Here is a 16,466-nt window from a genome sequence, read left to right as displayed (position 1 = left end):
TTCAGAGATGTCCGTCGAAGAATCCTATAGCAAGACGAGCATCTCTTCCAGCTCTGTTAGCAGCAAAATGGAATCTTCGATTAAAAGCAGCAGCATCACCTCATCTTCGATCGGTGGAACCGACTCCGGAATATCTTCGCTGGTTAGCAAGATTGATTCTGATTTAGCTATCATGGACGACGCACGAGACAGTTTATCAGGTACTTTTATTACTGTGTTGAAAGTTATTAAATACACTTTTTAAAGGAAGTCATGGGAAACAGGAATCAAATCAGAGCTCTAGGCAACCTTAGGTCAAAGCCTTTAATAAATTCGGTATAAGAACAATAACAGCATTTGGAAATTATGAGATTTGTGTTCATCAATGGCTTATACAAATCACAATATACTATAATAATAATAGATTTAGATTACATTACATAACTTAGAAATATCTTCACTGATTTGGTAACTTCATTGATTATCTTCACTGCAAGATTGATTTTGATTTAGCTATTATGGACAACGCACGAGACACTTCATCAGGTACTTTTATTAATGTGCTGAAAGTTATTAAATTAAAGAAATCTTTTTTTTATGAAACTATGGGAAATATAAATCAAATCAGAGCTCTGAGAAACCTTAGGTCAAAGCCTTTAATAAATTCGGTGTAAGAACAATAAAAGCATTTGGAAATGATGAGATTTGTATTCATCAATGGTTTATACAATTCACAATATACTATAATAATAATAGACTTAGATTACATTACATAACTTAGAAATATCTTCACTGATTTGGTAACTTCATTGATTATTTTCACTGAAAGATTGATTTTGATTTAGCTATTATGGACGACGCACGAGACACTTCATCAGGTACTTTTTTTATTGAGTTGATAGTTATTAAATCAAATATTTTTTTAATGAAACCATGGGAAACATAGATCTAATCAGAACTTCATGAAGAATTGGGTCAAAGCCCTTAAGAAATTTGGTGAAAGAGTAAACAAAGCTTTTGGAAATAGTGCTATTTATGTTCATCAATGATTTATACAAATCATAATTTACTATGATAATAGTAGACTTAGATTACATTACATAGTTTTGCTTCAGCTCACCATCATTAAAATCTACTGTTTGAAGTTGAAAGCTATGGTAATGGCTATTAAAAATAATCTGAACTATTTTAAAATACATATTATCAACATTTAGCATTGTTTAAATAAACGCGTTTAAGGAGCAAATTTTTGCTGCCTTTACCTTACCTAATTCGAGTGCGGAGATTTCAAATTTGAAAATAGTTTTGCTCGGAAAGGTACAAATTTCTTTCAAAATGTTATTTTTAGAATTTTTAGTTTGGCTCATTTGTTTCTTGTCTGAAAGTACAATTTAAAAAAAAAACGTATAGTTTTATATATATATACATTACTACTGTTACTTTGAAAATAACAATAACAGACAACAAAAAAAGAAGAAAATATGACTTTATGTACCCCATTATAAACAAAAGTTCATATTCTCCTTCTTTCTACCACTTCTTACGTAACAGAGAAGTCGGGACACTTAGTATTCACGCGAGTGATTTCCAAAAATCCTTGTTAGTGTATCATTAAATTACACAAAAACTGTTGCTTTCAGTGTTAAACCAATTACAGGTTAGAAATCAGAGATGCGGAAATAACTGTGCTCCGTACAAAAATCTCATTCAAGAGAAAACAGAACAAAAATAAAATTTTGATGTACCAGTATCATTCAAATAAATAAATGTACATGGTACACGAAAAGATAAGTCTTTAAGATAAATTTTAAGAATGAAATAATTGAGTGACCAATCTTTATAGCTATTAAAAAAGACATTTTAATTACTAAGTACATATAGTATTATTTAATATATTTTTTTAAAAAATTCACTCCAAATTTTTAAGAATATTTGTTCAAAATTAAAAATTTCTTTAAAATTGCAATACTAACACAGAACTATTATGTTGATTGTCATTGATATATTTATAAAATAATACTCTGTTATAATTTTAAAAGGAATATCTCGAACCGACATTTTAAAAAACGGACTAACATGATACTTAGGAAATTAATGGAACAATTTAAGTGAAATATTCAACACACAATCTCGTGTGAACTGGGAATAATTTTCTTTTTTCAGCTCAATTCCTTAGTTTTGTTTCTTATTTCGTAGAAAAAAAAATATTGACTAAATACTTGTTTGCCAATAAATGAATGGTTTTATAAAAAAAATCATCAATAAAAAATAAAATCAAGATTTTTTTTATACATTCTATTGTTTTTAATTATGCATTCTAGAAAATATGAGAAAAGAATATTTTTTTACCCTTTCATTAGTAAAACATCTTTACACAAGAATAAGTGAAATTTCACGCCAAAGCAAATCTTAACATTTTACATCATTTAAGGAGCGTTTAGTTACAAAAACAAGACATCAATTTTCATTTTCTATCAACTTAAGTCTTTTTTTTTTTAACGGTAACTCTTTAAGACTCAATACAATTTGAAAGCACTTATTCTTCGTGTATATTTATTTGCTCAAAACATATGTTCTAGGAAAGTAATTCTGTTATGAATCTAATAATTTAAAAATAATCCTTGCGCTCTAGAATGCATTATAAAATTTAAACTCTAATTTTATGCTTGTAATGGTAGCTATGGGCTGTGGTAACCCAGTGGTTAGAGAATCGCACTCCGGTCCGGAGGGGCTGGAGATCGATCCTCGACTCCACCTATGCGATAGACGTGCCATACATGCAATAGACGTGCTCGTGAAATCTGCACAATTGAAAGTCCTGTGGTCTATCACTGAGCAGTACCATGGGCACAAGAATCGGGAGAAAATTTCCTATCCCTTCCGATCTATGTGGATCTTGAGGAAGTGACCTCACGAACGAGAATTGCTGCCATTCATCCATGGGGTTCTGACATAAAATGTACTTTCACCCATGCGGTGCTCTCTTGGCAAGCGAAAATCTCACCTTCCTGACTTAATTCGGTAATGCTTGGCGAGCTTCACTTGTTCAAGTGCCATTTGAAACAGCAACAATAACATGGTAGCTATGAGTGCAGAGCATTTTTCCTCAGTTTAAATTTACTTTAAAATGAATATCTTATTATTATGTACAAATTGGCTTTATAAACAACCCGCCCGATCGTGTAGGTTAGGTCTAAAAGGGAATCTTTGTTTTCCTAAATTTATGTAGTTCCAATTATGTAAATAGTCAAATGAATATTGCATTGAAATCTTAATTTCAGGTTTAAAAATGTCGTCAATGGAGAAGAGTTCTTCTCTTATGCAAAGTGAAGATAGTTTCTCTTCTAAAAAACTGGAGATGTCATCTTCTCTTGATGTTCAGGAGTCCAGCATCTCCATGTCTTCCACAAAAGAAGAAGTAAGCGTCTCCAAGAGCGAGATAAGCTCGGAGAAGAAGTCTATTGCCAAATCAGAATCCATTTCCTCAGAAATCAGCGAAGAAAAAGTGAGTTAGTTCACTTAAATTTTAATTTATAAAGTTTGAAAATGCAGCTAAGACACAGATCTGAGTAATTAGTTCGTTTGTCTTGTTGAGTTAAAAGTACTCTTACGTTGCCAGGCTATTTAAAATATCAGTAATTAGTAACCGAATTACTCTTGATAATGACTTCTCAATAAAAAAAAGCGCTATTTGCACTATAAGAGCTTAGGTGCCTATTATTACAATTATTTATTTCTGGCTTAAGTTACTGTGAAATTCTTTTTACACATTTTAAATCTCACATCCTGAAAATTACAAAACATATTATACTTAACAAAAAGAAAAAAAAGAGGGAAATATAAATAAATAAATCCATAGTAAAAGTATTCGAAAAACTATATATAATTAGCAATATCTTACAACAGCAAACAGAACTGATTTGAAATTACATAATATTAAGAAAAGTTTTCGTACCCAGAATATTATTTAAATCTTTGAAACACAAAATGGCGATGAGCTTACTGGATTAACCAGTTAACTGATGTTTTCAGAGAAGTTATAATCAGGGAAAGAGGGAAAAAAAAGAAGTAACCGAACTATTTTATCATAGATTTATTGGAAGATTAATAACCTATATGCCTTATTTTATGTATCCCTACGTTATTTGAAATAAAAAACACAGAAGAATACTCAAAACAAATGTGGATTTGCTATGACAAAATTAAAATGAATTTTATTTTTATTTTTATATTTAACATACCCGTATTGATGCAACCACTTTATGTTATTTTCCTTGATTTAAAAATACACATGAAACCGTCATTTACCTGATCTTCCACTAAGCTCTTCATTTAGTAATTGATATTCACGTTGTAGAATATAACTCGCTTGAATATAGCATGTCTTAGTTATTTTTGTTATTTCTTAGTTATTTTTTCTTTCAATAGTTTTAATTGCTTTTGTTTTAGACCCGCTTTTAAATATTGCTATGCATTTATGTTGTTTTTCCCCATATGAGATAGCATGCAACCTTTCTATCCTAATTAATTTCTGTGAAACTGGTTTAAACGTTAACCTACAGCTTTTCCTGGGCTAGAATTTTGCATGCAATTTTAATATATAATTGACACTATATATATATATATACCACGAAATATATACCTTCGTTTATGGAATAATTAATGAACTAAACTAAGCAAAAACTAGGATGCCATAGGCGATGAAAAATGTAAAAAGTGGTAGGAACTCAATTTTCTTTTATTTATTTATTATCTCTTTCATAATTAAATATCGTAACTACCACTAAGGCTTTCATTTGTTTTCAGCAGTAAATTGTAGTTGTTCTCAGGTCCCTTGTTATGCTGAACGTGGGCCTAGTGCTTAAATCTTGTTTCAGTACTTCCCTTACAAATGTACCGATTTTAATTTCTTTCATTTAAAAAAAATCAAAAATGTTACAAAAATCTCTATAAATTTTTTAAAATCTCACGTCTTTTAGAAATAAAGAAATTCTAAATTATGAATCTTGTACAGAATACTAATCGTGTTTTTTGAAAATGGGCAAGAACGGTTTATTTCTGATTATATTACTCATATAAATATAGTATAAGCATAAGAGATGAATAGTTTTTGTTCCATAATTTATTTAAAAATAAATTAAACTAATGATGTCATACAAAACGTAGAAATCAGCACATCAAATATTGATAATACTGTTAAGATAAATTATAAGACTCTTAGTGCCTCTTCAAACACTGTGGCATGATCCTAGGCCCCGTTGGGTCGCGTGATAATAAAGACCTGTTCTCATTATTTAATTTGATTAAATTATATGTGCATAACTCAAATTATGAAATGTAGTTAATACTACTGAAGTATAAAATATAGGTCTCTATTTAAGACAGAAGCGTTATTTATCAGTCTTTCTTAAAACAGGAATATTTGGCATAAAAACTAAAGCGAAAAAATGTTCACCGTTAAGTGTTAGAAAAATAATAGACGCCAAGACAATTCTCGGTACAATTCTTCTTCTTCACTGTTGATAGCAATGAACCATTTGCAAGCAGAAAACAGTAATTTGAACCTGTGAGTTTCTATTTTTAGCAGCGGGAATAAAATGTATCCTTAAAGATCTACAAAAAAAAACTCCTGAAAAAAGTTTCTTTTTTTTTCACACTCCGAACTGTCTCTTATTCTTATAAACAGTGGTTAAAAAGAAAATCACCTATTTATCAGCATTATACCATTAGAAGGTTTATCGCAACAACGATTTTCTTGTCTAATTTAATATACAATGTACATACCTGCCAACTTTTACGCTTTTCAAATAAGTTTTTTCCTAATGGTAGGGTAAAGCAAATGAAATTTTGATTGTATGTTGGCGTTTTGTAAAAATTCAACTAACAATTAAAAACACTATCAGGGAGCTTAACATATATTCATGTTTAAATTTTTCAATTGTAATGGTTGTCAAAATTATTTTTTAAACCATATTTATTTAATGAAGAATAAAATGTGATTCTATAAGTTTTGCCACCACTTTAAATATAAAAATAGTATCTTCTGGGAAAACCGGAGGAATATTTTACAGATGCAGATAAACCTTTTGTTCTCTGAGAATTGTATGCCGTCTAGAATTGTAATTTTAAAAATATTATAAACTTTGTAAAATTTTTAGCATTATTAAGCGACACTAGAAGTTCCACTTAGTGTACATAAATATGTAAAAAATATGCAAGATCATTTTTTAATTTTAATGTTTTTCATATATAAAACGCATTTTCTTGTGACCGGGCTTTGTCAGTTTAATATTGGTAAGAATTAAAATTGGAGCTCGATTTTTAAGTCAAAATTTTTTTTCCATGATTTTTAAATTGATTTTTATGTCAATCATTATTATTTAAAAAAAGTTAAAAAAAAAAAACAAATATTTCCACATCTTAAGAGGATGCCATACGGGAGAAGATTTTGGCCTAAAATTATCATTTGCTACTATCACTATACTAAACTGCAATGTTTCTTGACAATGGAGAAATATGCTGAGGGCAAACGAAGAAAATAGTTCCCGGCGCGATGTCTGTATTTCGAGGTAAATTACGCATTTCACAATAGAAATATGATAAGTTATCTTAACCCACACATATATAGCGTTAATTTGCTATAATTTTCTTAAAATTTTATTATTTTCAAATTTAAGAGCGGCGCATCGCGGAATGGTATCTTTATTTAGTTATATTTCTTCTATATAACGACTGAACTTATTTCTCCTTCTTCCTCCGCCAGCCGTGACGTCATTGTCAAGAAACTTTGCATTCTAGTATAATTTAACACGTTCACGCCGGGAAAAGTGAAAATACTGGTACGGGAAAAGAGAAAATACTGGTAGAAGAACTTTTTCAATATTAGATAATATTCGGGAGGAATTAATCTATTCTCAGCAATAACAATTCACTGTAAGGAAATTTATCACGGCGAAGAAGCAATTCAATATGAAAATTGCATCCGTTAAAAACAATTGGTAGTTATGGATTTTTATTATTCCCGGAAAAAAACTAAAAAATGAAATTTATTGTTACCAGTTTTTACTCCGGTGCGCCGCCCGATGAGACAATCTAGCGGGACCCACCGGTGGGTCACCCCAGCGTGAACGTGTTAAAGTATAGAAAAAGTGAGTTCAAGCCTAGAGTAAGCCATGAAGTTTCAAATGCTACTTTAAAAAAGATTCAAAATATAAAAATGGCAACACATTATAGGAAGAGAACTTCGATAATATTTTTTTCAGTATTTGAAACTTCATGCTTAAGACTAAGCTTGCTTTAACGCACTTTTTGTATATTTTCTAACACTTCTTAACCATTGTTCTATTTAAAGAGCAATCTTTTTAACGTTGCGAAAACCTTCATTGTAGAAATTGAAATCTACATTAAAAGTTATATCTTAATAATTTAAATTATATTTGTGTAGTGGTGTTTAAAATAATTTTAATTTTATAAACTAAAATTAAACTATATCTTTAGTTGATGCCATATGCTATAACTTTTATAGTATATCAATATTTAAAAAAGGATGCAATTTTTGAGAATGTGAAGTAAATTTATTGATAGCAACGTTGTTTAATTGTTGTTAGGTTTAAAATGATCGATTTTTTAAATACTCCGCAACAATAGTAAACTTTTAATCGACAATAATTTCGTATTTATAGTTAGTTGCTGTCAGATTCAATATCATTATTGATTAACGCAATTTTTTTATTATTTTTAAACGCTAAATTTTGGTAGCTCAAGGTTATTCTACCTTCCTCTGTTATCCGACATTTTAAGGCTATTAAAAATATTTAAATTAACTTTTTGCTTAGAATTACAAAAACATTTCAAAGGTTTTTAAATTCCTCTTAAATTGAATATTTTTTTTTGGCATATAAGAATTTCAAAAATTTATAATTTTCTTCTATTTAGTAACCCCTTTAAAAAATTTCGAGATCGTAGCACACCAAATAGTGCTATTTATTAAGAGTGCCAAGAAAAAATAACAATGCGTATAAACCTAACACAAGGTATTAAAAATTCAATTAAAAATGCATACCTACATGGCTTATCTTAGTGAGTAACAGTGGAAAATACTTTTACGGTGCAAATCTTATAGGCATGTCACGGGCGACAAAAAATTTAAAAAGTGGTAGATATTTAATTTATCTTTTTTTATTTATTATCCTTTTAATTATTTAATTGTTACTACGACTATGACTTATATTTCAAATTATTAGTATTTAAATAAAAAATAACTTACCATATATGGCCGTGTGGTATCGCCCGCTAAACACTACGCATAACGTAGTGGTAGCAGGTTCGAATCCCACTGTTACCCTGGATTTTTCTTCGTGCTAGCGTTCTGTTATGACAAAAGTGCAAATGTATGTAAATCCAATAAATCTTTTCATACACTTTTAATAGGAAACTGAAAATCTCCTATGATGCTAGAATAACTACCACATATGAGTAAGAGGGACAATGGAAAAAAGTAAATTTACGTGTTAAAAGTAATAAATTCTCTGAGATCCTCTACCACGTAATAGAATAACATTTGTATAGTAAAAAATATTGTTCGAAAGTTTTAGAGTTTGGTATCAACTGAAGAATAAATTTCGGTATAAACCAAAGTTTTCACCCTTTGTTCTTGGGGTATTTTCAATGACTAATGAAAGGTACGCAACCACTAAAATTTTTCAAGATGAAACTTATTGTCTGCACACCTACCATTTACTAACTAATCAAAATGTTACAGAGCTTCTATTCAATTCAGGATATCTGCTCTTTCATCTCAGTAGAATTAAAATTGGAGGAAGGGAAGGAAGGGGGGTGTTGAGCTTAACATTAGGTTTAAATATCAAATAGTTCGAATGTGTAAGCAAATTGATACCTACCATTTCAAGGCTACTGACTTTTACGCTTCTTGTAAAAATTTATTCTAGTGGTAGCTAAGTTTATGTTTTAATGCATTATTTTTTTTATTCATTTAAACTTATTTTCCACACCACTACATATAAATGATTTGAAAGTTCATTTGCAATGCCACAGTGTTCCAGCTTTCTCGGCTAATCATGATTTGATCAGCATATTGCAGCACGCTATTCAGCGGCCAACTGCCTTGATTTCCTTCCAATTTATCTATGCTTACAGTACCAGTTGCCTTAGGGCAAATCGCAGATTAAGTGTCTAGCGCACGCTTACGCGGACATGTATCTTGCCAATAACAGTCCGTTGATCGTCGTCCAGCTCTCTCGGGGCCGCCCTGGCCGAGCGGTATCTCCCGCCAAACGCTGTGCAAAGCGTGGAGGTAGCGGGTTCGAATCCCGCTGTTATTCTGGATGTATCTTTGTGCTATGCTATCTGTCCTTCTGTTTGACAAAGGTTTATAAGCCTAAATTGAGCACACAGACCTGCAAATGTATGTTGAACCAATGAATCCAGCTCTCGTGGTGAAGCTTTTGAAACGTTGGCAAAATTACCGAAAATTCTGAAAGCTTTGGTTTTTTTTATTGTCTATCACTCCATAAAATATTTTTTAAAAAGATAGGTAGTTGGCAAGCATGACCATATAATACCTAAAAACTACTATAGAAAGTAATAAATTAACATTAAGATGCAAACATTTTAACATTTAGAGTAGTAGGTAATTGTAGGTAGCTGGTGCTTTAGAGACACCCTTCGAGTGCAAAGGGTTAAATCATACCCAGAGCTGTTGGATAGCAGGTATAGTATTTTAACATAACTTTCTCTATCAACTTGAATTCTTTCTTTTGCCTGTGCTTGTTTTTTTTTCTCTTTTTTTTAATACACCTATGACGTCCTATTCTCATCCACAGAATGAAACACCAAGTAACCAATCCTGGTCTTGAACTTATCAACCCGAAGAATTTCGACCACGCCTCCTTTTTATCCCCTGCCAATCCCATTTCCCAAAATTATTTTAAAGTGAGTTAATTTTGATAATATTCTTTCTGTCCAGACTCTCAGCATCACGCAGAGCTAAAGATTCCACAAGAGAAGATTCGATTTGGGGTACAAAGGAGGCTTGGATGACATTCTTCGAGTGTGATATTTATTCTTATTTGATAATTGTTTAATGCATGTACCACTTTAAAATTTATGAATAAATTTTATATGGGTTCGACTGTTTGATCTTTTTCACTAGCTCTCTCTCAAACTTGTTTGTTCAATCTCACTACTTCATTTTAATTTTCTCTCAGTAAAAGATACTGAACCCCAACTTTCACCTTTCAGTTGCGCTTCGGCGATTTATTATTTATTTCCACTCAGATGAATTAGTTGGAGCCCCTAGCTGGGCTGATGCTAAGATAACCAACACATATGAGTATGAGTTTTCACTAGCACAACACGAGAGTGAATCTCTCTAGGGTACGCAAAAATAATAAACGATTTCAGAAAGTCAAGACATAAGGTTTGCTGCTTTTAGGGTGGCTACCGGTCAAATAAATTTTCAAGACCTTTATACCAAATATGATGAATTTTAAGGCTAATTATTTAGAGTACAGAATCATTACTTGACAGGAGGTTTTGTGAAGTACCGCCACCAGTTTTGAAGTATATAACTTCTTCATCTGATAACCTTTCGGTAACTGGTACTTCCGGCATACATTAGCAGGAAAGAATGACGGCTGGATAGCTACAGTATTTAACTGATCAAATAGTGTTATCATTAATTTGGGAAGATATATATGAACTACATAAATATGATTATAGATAAATATGAGATTTAAGTGACTAACAGAGGTGATCTGACTTACAGATCCATTTTAGAAGCAGACATTTTCAAATTATAATTAATTTCTAAAAAGAAGTGGTATGTAACAGATCAACTTATAGAAATTTTTGTTTGGAACCTTTGACATCCCTTACGTTCAGTATTGTATATTACACACTTTATACCTTCTAACACAGGGGTTTCCAACTTACATGAGGCCGGGGGCACAATTAAAAAGACCAGTCAAATGGCGGGCCCCATCTTTGTCAAAAATTTTATAGAGGACTCTTTTATGTTTAAGGATCATTAAATATTACCATCAGATTTTTATCAAGTTGTTCAAAACAAAAGTATTGAATTGCAAATAATAATAAATATTTTCTAGAATAAATATTTTCTTGGATGCAAAACCTAAGAAATAAATTGTTTTGCACCGTTGGTATGTTAAATTTCACAGAAACGAAGAAATTAGTTTCTTTTATATATATTTTTAACGAGAGAAAAGTATTTTAAACCCATATATAGATTTTTTTACGAAAATTGTTTGCGAAAAAAATGAAAACTAATACATTATAGTTCGCGGGCCACAAAAAAGGCTTCGCGGGCCGCATACGGCCCGCGGGTCGTCAGTTGGTAACTACTGCTCTAACATTTAATATGTAAGCGATGTATTTTTCCAGTGTTTCTGGAATAAAGTAGAATGTTTTTAAAGAATTAAAAGTTTTACGCAGTTCTGTTCTTTTCAAAGCTTAAGAGCATGGCCATCCTAGTCCTGAAATTGGATGGTGTAGGCATCATGCGGCAAAAGCATAGGTGCCAACTTGCTCCGTTTTTTTTAAAGAAATATTTTCTTGTGGTAACAAAATTTAAGTTATATTTAGTTTAGTATTTTTCAGTGTAAGTAATTTTTCCACACTACATATTAAAAATTTAAAGTATCACCTGTATCTTTATTACTGGTATTTTTACGTCGATTATTTTAAATCTGCTGTTTCTGTAAGCTACAGTTTACATGCAATTTAGTAATACATTCCTAACCAATATTTTTTAAAATTTCACTCAAATGAATACTAAGTATCCACACTTCTTTGCTAAGTGGGTAGCGGTAAAAAAAAGGCGATTATACAGTTCAGTTTATGATGTGTTTCGTTAAAGTCATATATTTTCTGTTTTAAGTGCTATTTTCAAAAGAGCAGACAAGTGTATATGTATGTTTATAAATTTATGCGTTCTTTTTAAACTTGTACATTCAGTCAAAAAATAAACTAAACTAAAAAGACCATTTTTGAAAAAAAAATCTATAGCTTTTTGGACATAAAAAAATTTCCGATTTTAAATCCCCGCACCCGAATTACGTAAAATCAAGTACTTGTATAAATGCAATAAAAAATTTGTCCCATGGCAATCAATGCATAATCTTTGTTACCATAGGAAGAATATTTTCTGATTACGAAAATTCCAGTTGTTGGGGGGTATGAATTAGTCACTAGTATTGTTAACAGAACTGGAGGATTTGAAGTCTTTGTTTATAGTCTTACTCTATATAGTAGTTACTTCGGTTGATGGACTTGTAACCTATATTGAATTTAATTACTTACTTACTTTATTTACAAAAATTGGGCACCTGGGCCACTTAGCGGCCCCTATCCCATACATCTAGAAATTTACAGAAAATTTATAGTAATAACATTTTGAATTTAGCAGTCGATGTGGTAGCTAATAGAAAAACAAGCACTTTGCTTGAGTAAATATAACATTTGAATATCTGATTCATCGAATCTAAGTTGATATATATAAATATAAACATAATTTGACATATATATATATACATAAGTTGACATAAATAAATAATAACATAAATTGATACATATTTCACTAATTAAATTTCTATATTTTAACTAGCACATATTTAATTGTGACATACATTGAAGTTCATTCGAATACATTGTGGTAACCATAAAAAAATTAAGCCGTTTGCTTGTGAAATAATAAAACAATGAAATTTAATATGACAAATTGACTTAACACTAGAAATATTGATTGTAGACTTAAATTAAAAATAAAGATAAAACATGATTTGATATGTACAGTAATTGATTTTTGAAAAATGAAAGGCATAATTGATGAATATAGATAAATCATACCTTGATACATGATGAAATAACATATTTGGAGAAAATGCAGTGAATATATTTTATCAGAGAAGTATTGCTCATTAAATACAATAGAATTTTCAAAAGAATTTAACATGCGTAAGTTGATATATATGTATGCATAAATTGGTTATATTATCAGAAAATAATTCTTAATGTAATTTAATTTAACTGAAGTAAAAGTCTGATGTGAAAAGTTCAGTGAATTTAACTTGAGAGTCTTGAAAATAAAAGTAGAACTCACTGGGATTGAGATGTTTCCCCGATGATCCCCCGCAGAAGACGGAGCACTTCTTCATTTTTGAGCAATTCCTGTAATTCTTTGATTAATGACACTAATCGATGAGCAAGTTTAGGCGTCGAATATGATGTTGTTCGAGGGCTCCTTCTGCTGGGACGGGTCTCGCACCCAGTATAGTTGGCTGTGTGGCTTTTGTAACAATTACAGCATTTTGGAGGTGTAGTTCTGTCTTTGTTGCATTCATGTGACCTGTGGTTTTCAGCACATTTTACACACCTTGCAGGTGCATTGCAGTGGCTTTGTGTATGTCCATAATTTTGGCAGTTGTAACATTGTATAGGTCCTCGACCTCCTCGAAATCGTTCGATTTTGATCGGGATCTGCTGTATGTTGTTGACTTCGAATATTCTTTGGTGATTCGCCGTTGATGTTAGGATTATGAGAAAAAGTGGAAGGAGCCGACAGGCCTCTCCCATTCTTTTCTTAAACTGCACAATTTTAAAGGTTTCAATACTGTTTTTCTGTAATTCTGTATTGATGGCATCTGTATCAAAGTCCACAGGCAGGCCCCGGACCAAAACCTTAATATATCTGGCTTACAGTGTTATTTCAGGTTTGCTGGGCGGATCCCGTACTTTGTCGGTATCCTCCTTAGGTTTTGTTATCGGCAAGATAGTGACGTCATCTGTTGAATTATGTTGGCTAGAAGAAGGACAGCTGTTTGCAGATATGAGTGTAGAATTATCTTCAATTGTTTTGATTGCATTTTGCTTTTTCTTCTTCTTTTTTCTTTTCTTTGCAGGTGGTTCTGTGCTATTGTTAATAATGATGTCCGTGTCTGTTTCTGTATTCGGTGTTGTATTCAGGTTTTCATCTTTATTTTCCATGGTTATGTCTTCAGTGCTTGGATTAATTTCAGTCATTATTGATTCGAGTTGAATGGAGTTTTTATTCATCTCCTTGTTTTCTTCCGCTTGAAAGTTTTTCCTCTTCCACCTGACGTGATAAGCTGCATTTGTCAGTTTTAGGAAGTAGGAGTATTCATAGTCTCCAGAGTAACTTGATCTTATTTGAATGAGCAGTTTGCTAAGTAATTTATCTAAACCAATCAGCTCCTCTGTATCAAACTGAGTGTAAAACTCTACGAGATCGTCAATATGTTCGTGTTCAACTGGTGGAAAGTATTTTTTTGATATACCACAGGTAGCAATGATTTCTTCTAATGACGTGGATTCTTTGCAATGCGACGGTGAATTACGAATGGAGAGTGAGACCTTTCCACCACGAGCTGTTTTATGATACGGCATGACTTGAAAAAACAAAATGGCGGGCTCAAAATCCAGACATCAAAATGGCCAGTTGTCAGTATTGTCTCTCCCGACTCAGGAACCTGACGAGATCAAAATCTATATCACTCACCTCGTAACGTTCAGGATAATCAGCATCAATTCAGCATAACCGGCATCGCAAGGGAGAAGAGAACGTCAGTAGAGCATGATCAGCATCAGTTATCGGCAGCGTTTTCGCATGGCATCATTTCGAAAAACTCTTCCTTAAAGTGACATCACCGCATCTAATCCGTCGATCCCTTAGTTGTCAGCTCAGATCAGGTATGATGATAGCTACCGTTTTTCTGAATTTAATTAGAATGAGATTTACATATTATCTATAGTTTCGAAATAATTTTTTTAGTGGTAGTTAAACAGATTATTTTTTACGCAAACAGATACTTTTTAGAAAATGTTAGAATTTAACTGGTATTTGTCTGCATGATTCTATATGTATCAGTTTAAACTACTTGCGTATTAGTGGTGAATAAAAATAATTTTAAGTCTAATTTATTAAAATATAAATAATTAACCCTTCCTACCACTAGGCAAATTTTCTTTCTAAAACTACGGAGAATCTTTTGCAGTTGGAGTCACTGCGTGTAAAAGAGAAATGTCATATTTTTGCTCCATTTCTCTTAATAAATGGAACAGTAGTGGATATTCCTATTTTTAAATCACCCTTTGTGGTGACGATAAAGACACATAATTATCAATAAAGAGCAATATCGTTGTATCTGTTTTTATTTATACTGTAAAGAACTGGACAAAACAGTAGTATTTCATTGCTTTCTCACTGTTTTTTTTAAATTATGTGATGGATTTTGAGTAATGAGCCAAATTTTCAACTTTTTCAGAAAAACGGTTTACATATAGGCACCCAGATGTTTCTGTGAATTATACATTTACCGAGTGGAAAATTTCGGAAAATTTTGAAGTAATAAAAGTAATGAAGTTTTTTAAGTGTAGGAAAAAAAGTAAATAAAAGGACCACTCTAAATAACTTTTGATTTAATGATCGGATCTTCAAGCTCTCGAACTCAATCTTAAAGGTTAGAGAGGGTGACCACAAATGTGCTAATCACTTAGTGTAAACATTATTTGAAGGTATGAAATAAGACATAAAACGTATTTTTTCAGAATGAACATAGTTCCCCCCCCCCCCAGTAGATTAAGATTTCTGACCCTCAAAACATAGGTTAAGCTACAATCTGGGAAATATTGCCCCGATAGTTTAATCAGAAGTAAACAGTTAGATCCCCTTAAGGTTAATTTTACTTTTTGTGTATTTCGCCATATCTTGAAAACTTTTCAAGCGAATTGAAAAATTTTTGCACACAAATATAAAATTTGTTTATCCTAAGTTAATTCTATGTCTAATATAACTTTTAGTAAATATTCATTAGTTTTTATTAATTTATTCAAAAAACGTGAAAAAAAAATTAAATGTAAGGGGTACATTTCTTTACAACATTTTATATGGCAAATTACCAAATTTGACTTAAATCGGCCGAATAGTTCCTAAACTAAGAGATCGAATTTTAAAAAAGTTGTATTTTTAAAATTCGATTTTTCAGAAACTATTCCACCGGTTTCGCTCGAATAAGTCATTTTGTCACGCAAAATAGTCAGTCGAAAAAATAGATATGTTTATTCAGAAAAAGTATGGTTTTGTGTCTGATTTCGTAAAGTAAAATATTGAATGCACTAATTAATTAGAATATTTGAGGTCACCCCCTCGAACCATTAAGTTTGAGTCCTAGAGTGTGAAGATCCTATCATTAGATCAGAAGTTATTCAGGGTGCTCTGTTTTTTATTTTGCGCACTGTACAAATGTTACCTTCGGAAAAATGTATGGACTGTCATTTTGTTGACGCTAGCTCTGCATACATCACAAAACTAACAATAGAAATAATCCACGGTATATAAATACTCTTATAAAACTTAAATTTAGATTTTAACGGTACCATTCTATATCATAAGCTGCAATTGAAAAGCGAATTCATAAGCTTCATTACAAAAA

The 16,466-nt window shown here is 31.4% G+C and overlaps 1 protein-coding gene across 4 annotated transcripts in view; it reads left to right on the top strand.

The window, feature by feature from the left end:
- The window catches only part of LOC107440440 (protein Obscurin), a 276,955-nt gene that overhangs the window by 27,386 nt on the left and 233,103 nt on the right, over positions 1 to 16,466 (top strand). For all 4 annotated transcript variants that reach the window (XM_087164070.1, XM_087164068.1, XM_087164071.1 and 1 more), the window contains exons 3-4: positions 6 to 200; positions 3,261 to 3,484. In XM_087164070.1, coding sequence (XP_087020196.1) covers positions 6 to 200; positions 3,261 to 3,484 — 419 coding nt within the window. The remainder of the gene's footprint in view (positions 1 to 5; positions 201 to 3,260; positions 3,485 to 16,466) is intronic.

This window comes from Parasteatoda tepidariorum, chromosome 5 (assembly GCF_982258835.1).
Source record: "Parasteatoda tepidariorum strain Cologne lab strain chromosome 5, Ptep-v5.0, whole genome shotgun sequence".
In the NCBI taxonomy this organism is placed as follows: Eukaryota; Metazoa; Arthropoda; class Arachnida; order Araneae; family Theridiidae; genus Parasteatoda; species Parasteatoda tepidariorum.
This window is presented reverse-complemented; position numbering and strand designations above follow the sequence as displayed.